At 43.9% G+C, this 15,000-nt stretch overlaps 1 protein-coding gene across 2 annotated transcripts in view; it reads left to right on the top strand.

Annotated features, from left to right (window-relative positions):
- The window catches only part of LOC115134056 (zinc finger E-box-binding homeobox 2-like), an 85,862-nt gene that overhangs the window by 59,216 nt on the left and 11,646 nt on the right, over positions 1-15,000 (top strand). For both annotated transcript variants that reach the window (XM_065025741.1, XM_065025744.1), the window contains 5 exons: positions 4,296-4,547; positions 8,863-8,931; positions 11,358-11,564; positions 12,580-12,794; positions 14,920-15,000. The exon at positions 14,920-15,000 is cut by the window's right edge and continues 28 nt beyond it. In XM_065025741.1, coding sequence (XP_064881813.1) covers positions 4,296-4,547; positions 8,863-8,931; positions 11,358-11,564; positions 12,580-12,794; positions 14,920-15,000 — 824 coding nt within the window. The remainder of the gene's footprint in view (positions 1-4,295; positions 4,548-8,862; positions 8,932-11,357; positions 11,565-12,579; positions 12,795-14,919) is intronic.

The following is a 15,000-nucleotide window of genomic DNA, read 5'->3' as shown; positions in this document are numbered from 1 at the left end:
ACCAGCGACTCCTGTGGCGGGCTGGGCGCAGTGCATGCCAGGTGCATGGTGTTTCCTCCGACACATTGGTGCGGCTGGCTTCCGGGTTGGATGCGCACTGTTAAGAAGCAGTGCGGCTTGGTTGGGTTGTGTTTCGGAGGACGCATGACTTTCAACCTTCGTCTCTCCCGAGCCCGTACGGGAGTTGTAGCGATGAGACAAGATAGTAACTACTAACATTTGGATATCACGAAATTGGGGAGAAAAGGGGGTAAAAAAAAAAAAAAAAATTAAAGAAAGAGAAAAAAAAAACTTCCAATGGGGTAGCCACAAGGCTATGACCTCATTTCTACCTTAATGCCTCCCCTGTTCCCCCGTTCTCCACCTCTACCCCCCCCCTTCCCCCTCTGCCCTCCTAGCCATTCAGGTGATCAGCATGTTTCTCATTCATGAGACAGGGCAGTTATCCTCCAATAGGGTGAATGTCCTTGCTCATTACCGACGCCGTTAGCCACAGGAAACACAGCATTACCTGGAGCTATAAGCCTCAGCGGTCAGTTAGCCAGGCTCTCAGTGTGAGTCTACCTACCACCTTTCCCCATCACAATCTAACGGGAAGCTGGCTGGAAACGGGAAAGTCTCTGCCCCCAAAATATAGGGTACTGTGATGGACATAGAGACACACCGGGTGGAATAGATCTTCTGGCGCCTTCCTGTGTCATGTGTTCCATGAGACAGAAGTGGTTATTTGGATATTTTTTCTGGGTCGTTCGTTATGGATCGAGTGCAGATCCAGCGCCTCCCAGCTCGGGAGCCCGTTGAGGGGGATTTGTGGAAGAGTGTATGAAAAGGGGAAGAGTAGGCACACAGATGCACGTTTGCAGCACATTCACCCAAGATATTTTTATTTGAGTGTGTGCTTTAGGTATGTTCAGATGGTCAGTGTATGCCTCAAGGGTTGTGCGGTTGATGTCTGAGTGTATGACACGCAGATTTCGTGGTGGGAGAGTTAGGGTTTGTTTAACATGTGCTGTTTTTTTCTCACTTTGGTAGAATCTTTTAGTTTTAGATGACTTTATATGACCTTTTCTTTTCATTTTTATAAGGGTACAGAGAAACAGTCACAGTCGAAATATCGATGGTCAATATCGATTATCTTGATTTGTTTTAAGAAAGTTGATGAGATTTCAATCAGACTCCTTTTTTGTTGTTGTTTTGCCACAGACGTTGAAAGGATGACTCTCTCTCTCATCCTTCCACACACAAAAAAAACGCTCATTGTGGAAGGTTATCGACATCATAATCAATGCACTTTTGAAAAGGCCCTCTTGCACTGGTATGCCTGACAGCCTAATACCAGAGTTCTGAAAGAGTTACGCCAGACACGTATAAGCCTGATATTAAGCAAGACTCAAAAAAGTGAGCAATTACAAGTGTCATTTTAATTATCTGTAAAAGTCGTTCCCTTTATTTACCTCCAATCAGGAGAAAGAAGAGAGCTGGTGAAATCAGCTGGTAACAGGTAGCATCAGTCAAAATGCCAGCTGTAATTGCCTTTGTTGCGGGTGGCACTTAAACTAAAGCAGGAGAAAAATAGAAAGTGTCATCTGAAAGAAAACGAAGCCCTAGAAAGTAAACACGATGATTTCTTTGTCTATCTCGTCTAGAAACACAAAAGATTGATTAGTGGCGAGGTATAGAACAAAATAATGGCAGAGTGTAGGCTAACATTAGTAGGTTTCGAAATGACTTTGTTTCAGAGTACAATGCCCGACGTCAGGCTGGTGCTTACATTATACTGAGGCGTCTGTCAGAGATGTCACCTCAACAAAGCAGGCTTTCTGAAGTCAATGCTACTTGCTTCTTGGATTGACAAGTTGCACCCGGTCATTTCTGTCTCCTCCAGGCTCTTTGACGAGTAAATGCTCTGTCTGATAGCCAATGTTCTAGCTTGGATCACATCCCCTCTCCTACTCTCTACCTCTCCCCTCAAACACGTCGACCTGCATGGAAGCACAGATCCCCAACCTGGCGTTAGAAGCTTTTCATGGTTTGGTTTGGACAACTGTAGATGTCTCGAGGTTTTCAGGGGGTGGGGTGATCTTCACGTCCCCTCTATGATCCGAGGTCCATTGTCTCCAGGTCCGTTGCTCCATATTGAAGACGTCACATTGTAGCGCCTCTCTTCATGCGTTAACCTATACCCTACACATGGACCTGTAGCACACTGAAAAATGCCCTATGAGAGGTTTGGGGTGTAAAGAAAGGCCTTTTAAAACCTGTCCATCCTTAGATAATGTCATTCACTCCTCCTGGGTATTCGTCGGTATTCAGGCTGTGTCCAGAGATCAGGTCTTCAGGGGCGGGGTAATAGCTTCCCAGGCCTCCTGCTTCTTTGTTACCCCCTGCTGCCCGCCTGCTAGGCCACCCTTAGAAACCTGCCTGGGAGAAAGGGGAGTAGGGAGTCCACAGCACGTTGTGTTGCTAAGAAGGGGGGGTTAGGGTGTGTGTGTGTGGGGGGGTCGGGGTAAATTGGGAAGGGACCAAAGGGGAAATACAATAATAATACTAACATATTATCAATTGTGGGCCAAGGTATATCATGGACCACACAGCAGGAGTTTGAATGTCTCACTTTCTTTTTGGCTTTTCTTTGGCTTTCTCTTTTTTTTCATGTCTGAGGGCATTACCCAGTCTGAACTTGCCTAAACCCTTGTGGTCACACCTCTTGAAAAGGTTTTGTTTCCCCCGTCAATTGGTATTCTAACCAGGTCAGCTGATTCTGCTGGCCCTGTCTACGCAGCCGTTTTCCTTGTAATTTGCGCCCGTTGTTCGGAAGGCAAGTGCAGACCGCGGATTATGCAAAAATCATGTATGAACGTACTGTGTACGCTCAGCGTAATCTTATTCCTCTCCGTGCTATATAACAAGTCAATATCTGAATTTATTTTCCCTTCTCCGTTTTGGAATTTTAGAAGGTTTTAGAGTTGTATTTAGTAGTCATTTATAGCTACAGTACAGCAATTAAAACGGACCGTAAAAATTTTTGCACTCTGCTTTTTCCTCGCCTTCCCCTAGCCACATTTGAAATTGGTTCCCATGATGTCATACTCTGAACACCCCCCCCCCCCCCCCCATCTGCGGTTGTTTCGAGTCTGTTTCTCCAGAGTAGTGTTTTAGGAACTAGCAGTGAGGTGTGTGATGCGGTGGTCCTGTTTCTCTCGCTGAGGTAACGTCCTGTGTTTATTCCTCTAATAAGTCTTTTGCCTTCCTTCGTAGGACAGACAATTTATGGGCCTTGTGCGTAGACTGGAGAGGCTAGAGAGACAGCCCTTTGCGAGGGCAGACTAATTCACAAACAGCCACCTTCAATTGAGTTCACGGCCCTTATTTACAGGCTGCCTATTTTAAGAGAGGCTGCCATGTGTCTGGGACCAAGTGTTGTGGAATCAAGCGGGCCGCTACTTGTGTGAGTTATTTTAATGCGGGGCTCGACTGCGCAAGTGTTTCTCTCCGCAAACCATGACTCATTGAAAACACTCCCTGAAAAAGACAAGAGGAGAGGGCACGGAGAGAAAGGGGCGGGACGCGGGTCCTGTTTCGATGAAGCTAGGGATATTTTATACTGTATGTATTGTTTCATGTATCATTGTCAAGATCTGACTTGACGGTTGATTTCTGTCAAGTTCTGAGGGAAAAACACAAGTACAGGAGGTGCGTCACTTACGCAGGAGCGGTGAATGTGATGAAATTACTAGGGGTTAAGCCATTTCCATCCAGGGTGGTATGGCTATTTGACATTTGTAAATATCAGAAGTGCAGAGTATCTCAGCCACGTTGGGTATGCTTCAGATCTGTGAGCCCCAACTGAAAGGTGTAGCTAGGTTGGCATCTCAGGCAGTCTACTGCGGGAGAAAATGTGTGGCTATTTTGGCGTGTCTACGTAGCAGCTGACTGACTCTACACACCATGATGGTTAAAGTTACAGATTCCAGTCTGTCGCGGTGGGTGTTGTTGTAATTGGGATGTACCCCCCCGCCAGAAAGGGCCCACGTCTCAAACAGGAATGGGTTTAAACCTGTAATCAAATAAAATCAAAGTTTATAGGTCTCTTACACAGTTTAGCAGATGTTATAACAGGTGCAGCGAAACGATTGTGTTACTAGCTCCTAACAGTGCAGTGCAATCATGACTTCATCTGAGGACATAATCCTCTTTGACCTTTTTCCCATTTCAGGGTCAGTACAATGAACACCAAACATGAATTCCTCTGCAGTGACCCATCTCGTTTTGTTTTGTGTTCTCCCTCATTGCAGCGTTGAATTACGAGAATGTGATGGATACTGGTTCAGAGACAGAGGATGAGGACAAGCTGTTGGTATCGGAGGAGGACGGCCTACTGAACGGGGTGGGCAGCCCTGCCAGCCTGAACAACCACGACGTTGGATCCCCGAGGGTGGGCCACGCCCTGATGACAAAGGAGGATGAGGACGATGACATGAGGGACAGCGGAGTAGACCATGTCTGGCATGACAACGACATGCTGCACACCTCAGTCGACGGTACTGGTGAGTGTCACACACACACACACACACACACACACACACACACAAAGCGTGCGGATCACAGCCAAAATGTTTTTCAGATTTATTTTGTTTTCCATGAGATGAGAGGTTAGCCAACCCCCCACCCCCCACCACCATCACCACCTCCGCAGTAATAGGGGCAGCGATGGACCGCGCTTGCCAGTCATAAGAAGTGTATGAGATCAAACCACATTTTGACATGCAGTGGGTTGACAGGGGCAAGCAGAGTCAGGAGACATTACTGTAACTTGACGATACATAGGAAACGTATGTCGGTGCCACGTAAGATTGCCGAGGAATGTCGGAGATTCCTACACCCCACATGACTGAAACGCACTCGGCTCGTCCCAACGCTAAATCTCCGACCATGTCTATTCTCGTCTTTATCCTCACTTAGATAAACCAGAGTTATATCAGACGGTATTAACAGATAGCTTTTCAATCGTAAAAATATGAATCGCCCTCTTTCGATTGTCTATATTATCGCAATATGATCAGACTTTCAGTATGTGATTGATATAGCTTCATCTGCTAATAATCTAGTTTAGATCATTTCGGGCAGGTGATGCGTACAACTTTGGTGGCGCCTTCCATTTAGTTTCATTTGGAGCATCGCTGAGAGCAGAGAGCCTAGTCATGGATGCTTGAAAGATAAATACTTTTAATTAGGGCTAGGGGATAATCATTAAAGGAAGCCAGACTGCTGCAAAAGTCATTAACAATCTTAAATGATTTATTTTCATTTTTATGATAGCCATTTACATGTATAATAAGAGTCAATGATTCTCGCAGCGGTGTGACAGAAACAGAGTGTAGCGCGAACTCTCATGTAAGACCGTCCCGTTTAAATGAGCCGGTGTGTTGCCTATTCATTTCTACTAATGAACTGGGCTCTGTAGAGGGCTGGAAAGGGGGGAAATATTTCACCCCCTGAAATGTCATTGCGCTCCAAAAAGGATCCTCTATCGAAAAAAGGAGGAAGTTCACCTTGTGGTTGCTGATTATCGACATGCAAATCGGAAACATAGTTTTCGCAGACAATCGCTGTATTATTTTTGCTCTGTTGACGGATGTTTCTATTTCTGCCCCGTTAGTAACAGTTCATATGGGGTTTGATTCTTTCAAAACAGAAATGTTCAAATAAATCAAGATCAAAAATAAACAAGTAGTCAAAGCGTACAGTAATTGTTTATTTGATAAAAGCCCGTGGTGCCTTAATGTCTGTAATTCAACTATGTTGCAATTCCCAGATAATCTGCCTCTCATGTGATAAAACGTCGTCGGCCATATTTCTGAGACCTTGTGTGGTTCATTAGTGCAGATGATGGGAGTCTTCTCTTTCCCAAGCTTGTGGGCATTATGTTTGACTGTCCTTTTTCCTCTCTCACGGTGCCTTACTGTCTACAATGATACCTCAGCGCATAACTTTCCCCGGAGATAAGCTGTGCTTTTCTCCCCTGCCTTTTCCACGTCAGCTTTAGTACTCTGTCCGGAGGAGGCAGGTTTTGAACGGAAAAGCACGGCAAAATCTTCTTAGCTGTGCCTTTCCGGTGCCCGGCACAATCAGAGTTTTGTGTTCTAGAATGGTCCTTGGCATTCTTTCATCCCACAATGGGGCGGTGGACACAGTGGGCTGGAATACATGACATCACTTATCACTCTAAAAGAAATCACCTGCATTCTCCCCTGTCTGCCCGTGTCTCTTTCTTCTCCCGGCCAGGCTCTGTTCAAGGACGTTCAGAGAACTAACAGAAAGGAGGAGGAGGGCCTTTGTTTTTACTGCGCCCTGTTCCACTGGTAACTGGCCATAAAAAATAGGAATGTTTTCCAAACAAACAGCATCAATGGCGTTAAGTAAATAGGTGGACTTGTGGCAGGGGAAAGGTATTCTGGACCCCTCCTCGGTCGCCGTCAGAAACTTAAACATCGTCCTTCAGTGAGGCGCTCCCCCCTCTCCCTTGCATGATTTATCAGGCAGAGACAGACCAGACTGGCTCTCGACTCACATTACACTTTCAACTATAAAAAACGGGCCTCTCTCTCCAATGGATGTGTAGCTGTCAGAAGCAATAGGAATGGCCCAAAAAGGATCTGTGCAAAGGGCCATAGAAGTGAGGTAGGTGTAAGTGGTCTTAGCCTACCTCCTGCTGGAAATTCCCTCACTCTCATTCCTTAACCTCACACAGATAATAGGGACTGTTCAAGGTAAAGAGGGAACGAAAAGCAAAATCCCCACTTCTGCTCCTTTTGAGTCATAACAACAACAAAAAATATGCAGTGAAATTGGATTTACTAAAGGCTGCTAAAAACCAAAATGGCTGCATCCATGCAAACTCTCCCACTTTCCAGGGAAAAAGAAACACGAGGGCAAGAGGAAAAGGGAGCTCGATTAACATTCAGTAAATTATAAATGACAAAAAAAGTAACTATTCATATATGCTGGTCTCTTAAACGCCAGAATTATATTTGTGGCTGTGGTGGAGGATTTTTTTGATTGCTCACAATACTCCAGTGTATCTTCAACAATATTGTTAAAGGGCCATTTCCTTAGAGTGCAGCCTGGTTTGATGTCATTACTGAGAAGACAACGGCACTCCAAACCCCCTCATATGCAAATGAAAATGGCTGGCAAGTTTCTCCGCCACACAGTCAAGCTTCATGTCAAGGGAAAGTTGAGTACTTTTCATTCAATAGAGTCCATTTTTTTCCTCTGAAGCTATTGGCTGTTAAAAAATATATATACATTTTTGGTGCAGAAGGAAACCATCTCACTTCAAGCGAAAGAAACAGAACAAACCCTCGCTTAATGAACCAAACCATTAAACAACAGATTTTTCGCTCTACACCAAAATATACAGTATGTATATATATAAATGTATAATTTTTTATTTTTTCTGCATTTGATTCGTGATTGCTAATTCACTTTTTATTCTGAAGATTTTACACAGCTTGTCAGCTACTTTTCAAACTCATTTCCAAAATGTTTTTCTGTCAAGTCCAAGATACAGGAGACAGTAAAGAAGAGAAATCCTCTTTTCCCTTAATCCATTGATTTGTTTGTTTACCCCTCCATGGCAACACAGTATCCTTGAGACCATAGAAATCACATGGCTGAAACAAGGAGAAACAGAGAGAGACAGGAGCCATTTTATTACCAGCCACTATCTTCTCGGAAGTACCTTGATTTAATTTTCAAACACAGGACGGAAGAAAGGAGTCACAGAGGACTCCTTAAGTTAATTGTCTGTGGACTTGAACACCAACAATGTCCTCTTGTTCGCCGCCACCTATACGGCAAGAGAATTTACCAACCAATGTCCAAAGTTGTTCCCTCCCTTGTTTATGAGCCTGTCTGTCAATCTGGGGTCCTTTATTTATGGCTGTCTTACCTGTGCCAGGACAAAAATGCAAGTCTGCCTTTGGTGTTCCTAAGACTATGCATTACGCTGATTGGTAATAGAGTCTAAGCCCACAGCCCACGTTTTTTTCTGCGAAACCCCCCCTGTATAGTTTGTCCTTTTTTCTGTGAAAACCCCCCTGTATAGTTTGTCCTTTTTTCTTTGAAAACCCCCCTGTATAGTTTGTCCTTTTTTCTGCGAAACCCCCCCCTGTATAGTTTGTCCTTTTTTCTGTGAAACCCCCCCTGTATAGTTTGTCCTTTTTTCTTTGAAAACCGCCCTGTATAGTTTGTCCTTTTTCTGTGAAAACCCCCCTGTATAGTTTGTCCTTTTTTCTGTGAAAACCCCCTGTATAGTTTGTCCTTTTTTCTTTGAAAACCCCCCTGTATAGTTTGTCCTTTTTTCTGTGAAAACCCCCCTGTATAGTTTGTCCTTTTTTCTGTGAAAACCCCCCTGTATAGTTTGTCCTTTTTTCTGCCGCGTGCAGATTGTTAGTAGTGTCACAGTGAGGGAATAACAACTGCAAGGCCTTTTGTGCCGGTTACTCCTGTCTGACTGTTCAGGTGGATGGGGCTGGCTTCTTGAATTAATCTTTCTTTCTGGCAACTCTCGCTACCCCCGGAATGACAGAGCAGCTTTCTTTCCCACTGCTTGTTGTTGTTTTTAAGGTAAATAAGGCTCTGTCTGTTTCTGATGATAGCATTCATTTAGAATGCCACACAAAAGCCTCGGCACAGTGCAACACAGCAAGCCCTTTATATCTCCGTACCTTCCGCTGAAGGCTTCATTGTGAGGATTGGGTTTGCTTGGTACATTACAGCACTGAACATTGAACTGGACTTCTCTTCTCCTCCTCTTCCCTTCTTCCTCCCCTCCTCCCTCCCCACTTTTCTCCACAGATGAAATTAAAGATGATTATGACACTATGGGGCCTGACGCCACTCTTCAGACGGTTGGAAACGGCATAGGTGAGTTGATTTAATCCATTGTGAGGTGATTTGATGTACAGATGTAGGATCTTAATTTGATCAGCCTGTTGCAGAATAACTTTTCTGCAATGAAGGAAATGTACAATTTTGTAGGGCCGGTTTCCCAGACACAGATTAAGCATAGTCCTGGACCAAAATGTATTGTAATACATTAATTATAATCCACATAATAATTCACATGTATTTTTATTTTATTTATTATTTTCCTGCTGTAGCAAACTGTCTCAAATGAAGATCCTATATCTGTATTGTGTTGAAAGACGAGGCCGAGACCAACCACCCTTCCAATCCTTGTGTGGGTGGCTGTGTGTCTCTGTGTCCGTGTAGAGCATTAGTGTCCCTGCATGGTCCTTTCTACACAAAACTGTGGAAGCAAATCCTACCTGCCATTTTTAATTAAGTAAACAAAGCTGATTTCCACCCACAAGCCTCTTGGGCATTAAGTTTTCCCTCCGTGATATCATCCCGACCGCTGCTGACAACCGGCCTCGGCACCGTTTGAGTAAATACTCACCACATAACGGGCATCCCTCCTTAGGAATCTTCTATTCTTCTTTTGATTTATTTATATATTTTTTTGATTTTGTGTGTGTGAGCACGCATGCGTGCACATGCATTCCTGCACACGCGTTCCTGTGCATGTGTGGCGACTTTTTTTTTTTTGGTGTGGAATTTTAGACACCGCAAATGTTTCCTTTCAGGACATTGAGGTCGTGGAAACAATGTCGTGGCACTGCATTGGAAGACCAAAACCCACCACTGGATTACATGTGATTTCACTTAAGAAATGAAAATTGTAAAGCACTCTTTTATCCAGGTGATTTCCTCTATTACAGAGAAGAAAGTAGCCCCTCTTTTTTTAGAGGGGAAATTTCAAAGGAGACACTACGAGGTTGAGCTTGTAGGTTGTTGGCAATACAGCGACTTCCTAAATTGCATTTCATTAGGAATCTCCTATTCTTCTTTTCATTAGAAGATAGAAGATTCCTAGTCTATGTTTGATCTTTTGAATGTATTTCTTAATCCTTAAGACACACGTGTGTTTAACGGTGAGATGCGAATCCAACGTAGAGAGTTCAAGCATCCTCCCAGTTTTGTCTCTAAGTTTACATGAGATGATTCTCAAATTGTTCCCACAAAGTCCTAATGAGAATGCAGGAAATCGAGCTGCCTAGTTCGTCGTTGTTTCATACGATTTCATAAAAGATCCTTTGGCACCAGTGACATTTTCATGCCACTTTTGACAACCGAATCCACTACCTTGACCTTTCACAAATTGGGCCCGTAAAATAATCACTGCCAAACAAATCACAATGTAAAAATGTACCTTGGCTTGGAAATGTCCAATTAAACAAGTAACCATCTAAATCCAGTCAAATAAAGCCGTTTGTGTGACGTCCTGTAATATTTAGCACGACAATGTCTTATGTGACGAGTGTTATAACAGTGATATGATAGGGGGTGGGGGGTGGGGGGGGGGGTGCAATAGAATGTAGACTCGCCTCAGATTGTTGCAATGCTGTATAGCACAGCTTTGAATGAACGTGAACCTTTGAGGTTCTATCATCTTCTGTTGAATAATGAAGGTTGCAGATTCTTGATTAGCTTTGTTTGCTACTGGAGCCACAGCGATCTCTACTCCGCAGCTTTGTGGATTCCCCAACGAGAAGAGGGACTGGAGAATATGAGAAAAGACGTCATGTGTGACTTCAGCAATTCCAGAAAGGCGGCTTTAAAAAGTGTTTTCTTGACTATGGTTTAAAGCTTTTTTTGTGCAACATTGTGGTTTGTCCTCAGTAATCTGTTCCGCAGCCAATCAACTAACCAGAGCCCTTTATTGACCCCTTGTGTGGAAGTCAATACACAGGGGATTTGTTTGTACTGTTGCTACACAATGTGTAAATAAAATGTTAATCGAGAGGCTTAAACGCTGAGGCGTAATTAAATAAATGGATGTCTTTCGATAATCTTAAAGATTCAACATTGTAAAATACAAGTGATTCTCATTGTCAAGTATGATACGGAACATTAGAAGTATTTTGACCAGTTTAAATTGTGTTCCCCACATTTATTGTGTCACTGGTAATATGCTTCAAGTGAATACAATCTGTTTATCTTAAATACTTTTCCCCATGATTTAAGGTGGTACTTCAACTCATATTTCTTGTTTTAGAGGCTGTTGTGTGACAAGATAAAACAGTAATTCAGATGTATTCTTAATGTCTGTTGTGGCGTTTCTTCATCACAGTTAGACCCGACATGTTCCCTGTTTTGCTGAAACACACATTTCTTTTGGGGAGTGAAGAATCCGTTTAAAAAAAAAAAAACATCTCTCTCTCTCTGTCTCGCTCTCTTTCTTTCGCTCTCTCTCCCTCCTCCTTCTCTCGTTCCCTTCTTCTTTCCAGTTAAGAATGTTGTCGATTGCACTTCCGAGTTTGAGGAGTTCTTCGCCAAGCGTAGCAAGCTCCAGGAGGAGAGCCACGTGGTCAGCATCGCTGAGTACCTGCAGCGGGGCGACACTGCCATCATTTACCCAGAAGCACCCGAGGGAGAGGAGCTGTCCCGTATGGGCACGCCCGAAGCGTCTGAAACAAACGGCCAGGAGGAAAATGGTACGAATCCATAGACAGGGGCTGTATGTTTTTTTTATTTTATCACAATGGATAAGATTACACGGGCAGGGGTGAGCTGGGGCCATATGTTTGAAGCATTTTAGAGTAGGAGTGCTGATCTAGGATCAGTGTTGCCTTTTAGATCACAATGAATACGATTACATGGACAGGGGGGAGCTGATCCTGGATCAGCGCTCTTCCTTTGAGACTCTTGCTACATACGTTCCCCAGAAGAGAACAGAGCAGCAGTGGTGCGGCTGGACTCTTCTTGGTCTCTGTGGCACAGTGACATGGGCAGCTGTTGGTCTCACAGATTCTTCACTGGATGCCTCGTTGTTTACCTTCGGTCCTCCAGTCTTTAAGCAGCAGCAGCTGCCAGAGGTCTGAAATAAGATAGTACACCTCCCAGACCCCGGGGGAACAGGGATTGAATTAGAATGGATTTATGATCTGTACTTCAGAAATTATGAAAGTGTGTGTGTGTGTGTGTTGGGGGGGGGGTATTAAATAAGCCACTTAAAAGCAATTAGGCGAGGGGACTATGGTTTAAGGGGAGCAAGGAAGGACGAGGGGGAGGGTGGGTAAGGTAGTGTTCTTAAAAACCAGGTCAAGGTGCTTTATTTCCGACTGACATTTGTCAAATATCAGTGTAAGATCAGATATCATGTTCAGTTTGTGTCTTAAATCAAAAGTCAAAGAAAAAACACAATTACTTAACTAAGATAAATGTATGTTATGCCACACATTCGGAAGTGTATCGGTCAATTAAAAGCTCATTCAATTCAGTACTCGTGAATTTTCACGTGTCTTAGTATGTGATATAAAAAAAGGAGGGGCTGTGTGTGTATGTGTGTGTGTGTCGGGGCATGGATGCCAGCCTGAGACGATGGCACTCTGTAGAGCAGATTGCAGTGATACCTCCCATACCATTCCGGGCAGTACGCCCATTAGCTGCCATTGATTTGCTGACCTTTTGGACCGCTTTCTCTCCCCCCCCCCCGTCCCCCCTACCCAGACCTGCCACCTGGAACTCCAGATGCTTTCGCCCAACTGTTGACCTGCCCCTACTGCGACCGGGGTTACAAGCGCTTGACATCGCTCAAGGAGCACATCAAGTACCGCCACGAGAAGAACGAGGAGAACTTCGCCTGCCCCCTGTGTAACTACACGTTTGCTTACCGCACTCAGCTTGAGCGACATATGGCCACGCACAAGCCCGGCAGAGATCAGGTGAGGATCATATGCCCTCGTTTTTTTTTTGGGGGGGGGGGGGGTTGCTGTTTTCAATCACTTCCAGGATCATATGCCCCTATCACTTCATTTCTAATGTGCTATGATCCCTTGGAGGAAATGATATAATTTTGATTGGCAGTCGTTATTAATTTTTCATGACATTTTGAAGATGCAGATCTTTTAATGGTAATAACTTTAATTGAGGCCCTAAATGGTTTTTTGATGGCCCCGTCTGATATGATTTTGCCGTCTTATGTTCACGATCGAATGATTATGTTAATTTCCAATTTAGACATTTTATCTGCTCCTTCATTTCACTTCAACTAGTAGATTTTATGTTCTTTAAAATCAAGCATTTCCTTTATGCAGTACTATGTCATACATTCCACCATTTCCTTACATTGCGTAAACAGAATCAACATGTACACTTATTATTGAGTCTCACTCACTCTCAATGTGTTTAAAACATTTTTTTAAAACTAACCTGGGAATTTGTTGGCAATTTCCATGCATCAAACCCAACTCCCTTTGTGGAAAAAAACACCTTCTATTCATAGATGTTACATTTGCTTGCCAACCATGTTTAAAAATAAGTGAATCTGAACAAAACCGGCAGTGACAATTTAAGTCCTCTTGGGGTACAAAAGAAAGAAGAAAGAAAGATCAAATGTGTTGTGAAGTTAGTGAATCATTGTGTCATCGCTTACAGGCAAGTCCCAATCCCATGTCCCGTGAGAGCTGTCTCTACCTAGGAAAAGATGCCCTCGCCATAAACACCACACAAAATTCTAAAATAACCTATAACTCTCCTTATCCAATTAACCAATCAAGAGAAAATATGTCATTAATACGAGCCAATAATATTTGAATACCCAGCCCATGCGCCCGACAACAACATCCAACATCCCATCCCATCCCTAACCTTCCCTGAGTCATCTAGGATAGCAAGTCCCCCTGTCCCCAAAAACACATTTGCTGGTGTTGGTGCCATTGACAATTAGGGTTAGAGAATGATTGTATCTTATTGGCACAACTAAAGTTTACTGCGGTCCTCAGAGGGAAGCAGGGGGAGCCAAAGCAGCTGTTGCCGTTTGTTTATGCAACTCAGCAACGTACGAGCGGTGGGGTCCCTGACTGGCGCTTGGCGGCCCCACCGACAGACAGACCCACTCCTGCTCGATCTTTGAAGGTTGCTGCCATTTGAACAATCCTCCCTGTGTCCTCCCTTACGCCATCTGTCTCCCCAGGAATGTGGGTCGAGTCAGCACACCCCAGCAGTTGTCAGGCTGGATCAGGACGCTGGCTGCTTCTTTCTGCTACGCCTGCCTGCGTAGCGAGTGCTGCTGAGAGATCTTTTGTATTGCCTAAGCATTTAACGTGTTCACCTCCCACTCAGAATTAATTGTGCACGCCTGCTGTGCCCCCCCCCGTTTACACGTGCGCTGTTATTGTTGTTGTTATTACTATTATATTTGGATTTTTAAACAGGCAGAGGCCTCCCCCTGTTTGAATTGCAAATGTGAGGGGCCGCAACTGATGTTTACCTTTGAACAGAGAATCAAGGCCTAGGCCCATCCTATCCAGCATAGTCTAAGATTATTAAAGAGACGTTTGAGGATTCAAATGATTAGTGGAAAATCTGTTCCAATTAAGATATTTCAACATTTATGGAAATGTGTTGTTTCTTCATGTAAAATTACTGTTGTACGTAGGTATGTGAAATACAGGGAAGGACTTCTTGTGAAATAGTCAGAATATCTTTTGAGTGATTACCCCCAAATGAATAAAGGTAGATCAGATTGCTTGTCTCTAATGAGGGGGAAACTATATATTTTTTTTTTAAAGAGCCCCTTTCATTTATTTTATTTTATTGGCTGCCAAATTCTAAAGGCATGCTTCCTGGGCTCGAGAGCCAGGAAATGAAAAGGTATGTGATTCCCTCTGTTATCAGCGCCACTCTTGTACTCTCTCGTTGGAGTTGGAGGTAGAAAGAGGCAAGATGGGCTGTGTAGCAACGCGAGACATTTGGCTTGTCGGTCAATTGTGATTATTTAGTGAACTCTTTTCCCCCTGTAATGTTGTTAGCAGAACTCATGTCAATACCTGCTTCTTTTCTCTATAGCACCAACTGCTGAACCAGGGGGCTGGCAACCGCAAGTTCAAATGCACAGAATGTGGCAAGGCCTTCAAATACAAGCACCAT

Source organism: Oncorhynchus nerka, linkage group LG2 (assembly GCF_034236695.1).
Source record: "Oncorhynchus nerka isolate Pitt River linkage group LG2, Oner_Uvic_2.0, whole genome shotgun sequence".
NCBI lineage: Eukaryota > Metazoa > Chordata > Actinopteri > Salmoniformes > Salmonidae > Oncorhynchus > Oncorhynchus nerka.
The sequence above is the reverse complement of the archived record's forward strand: the minus strand, read 5'-3'. Positions and strand labels throughout refer to the sequence as shown.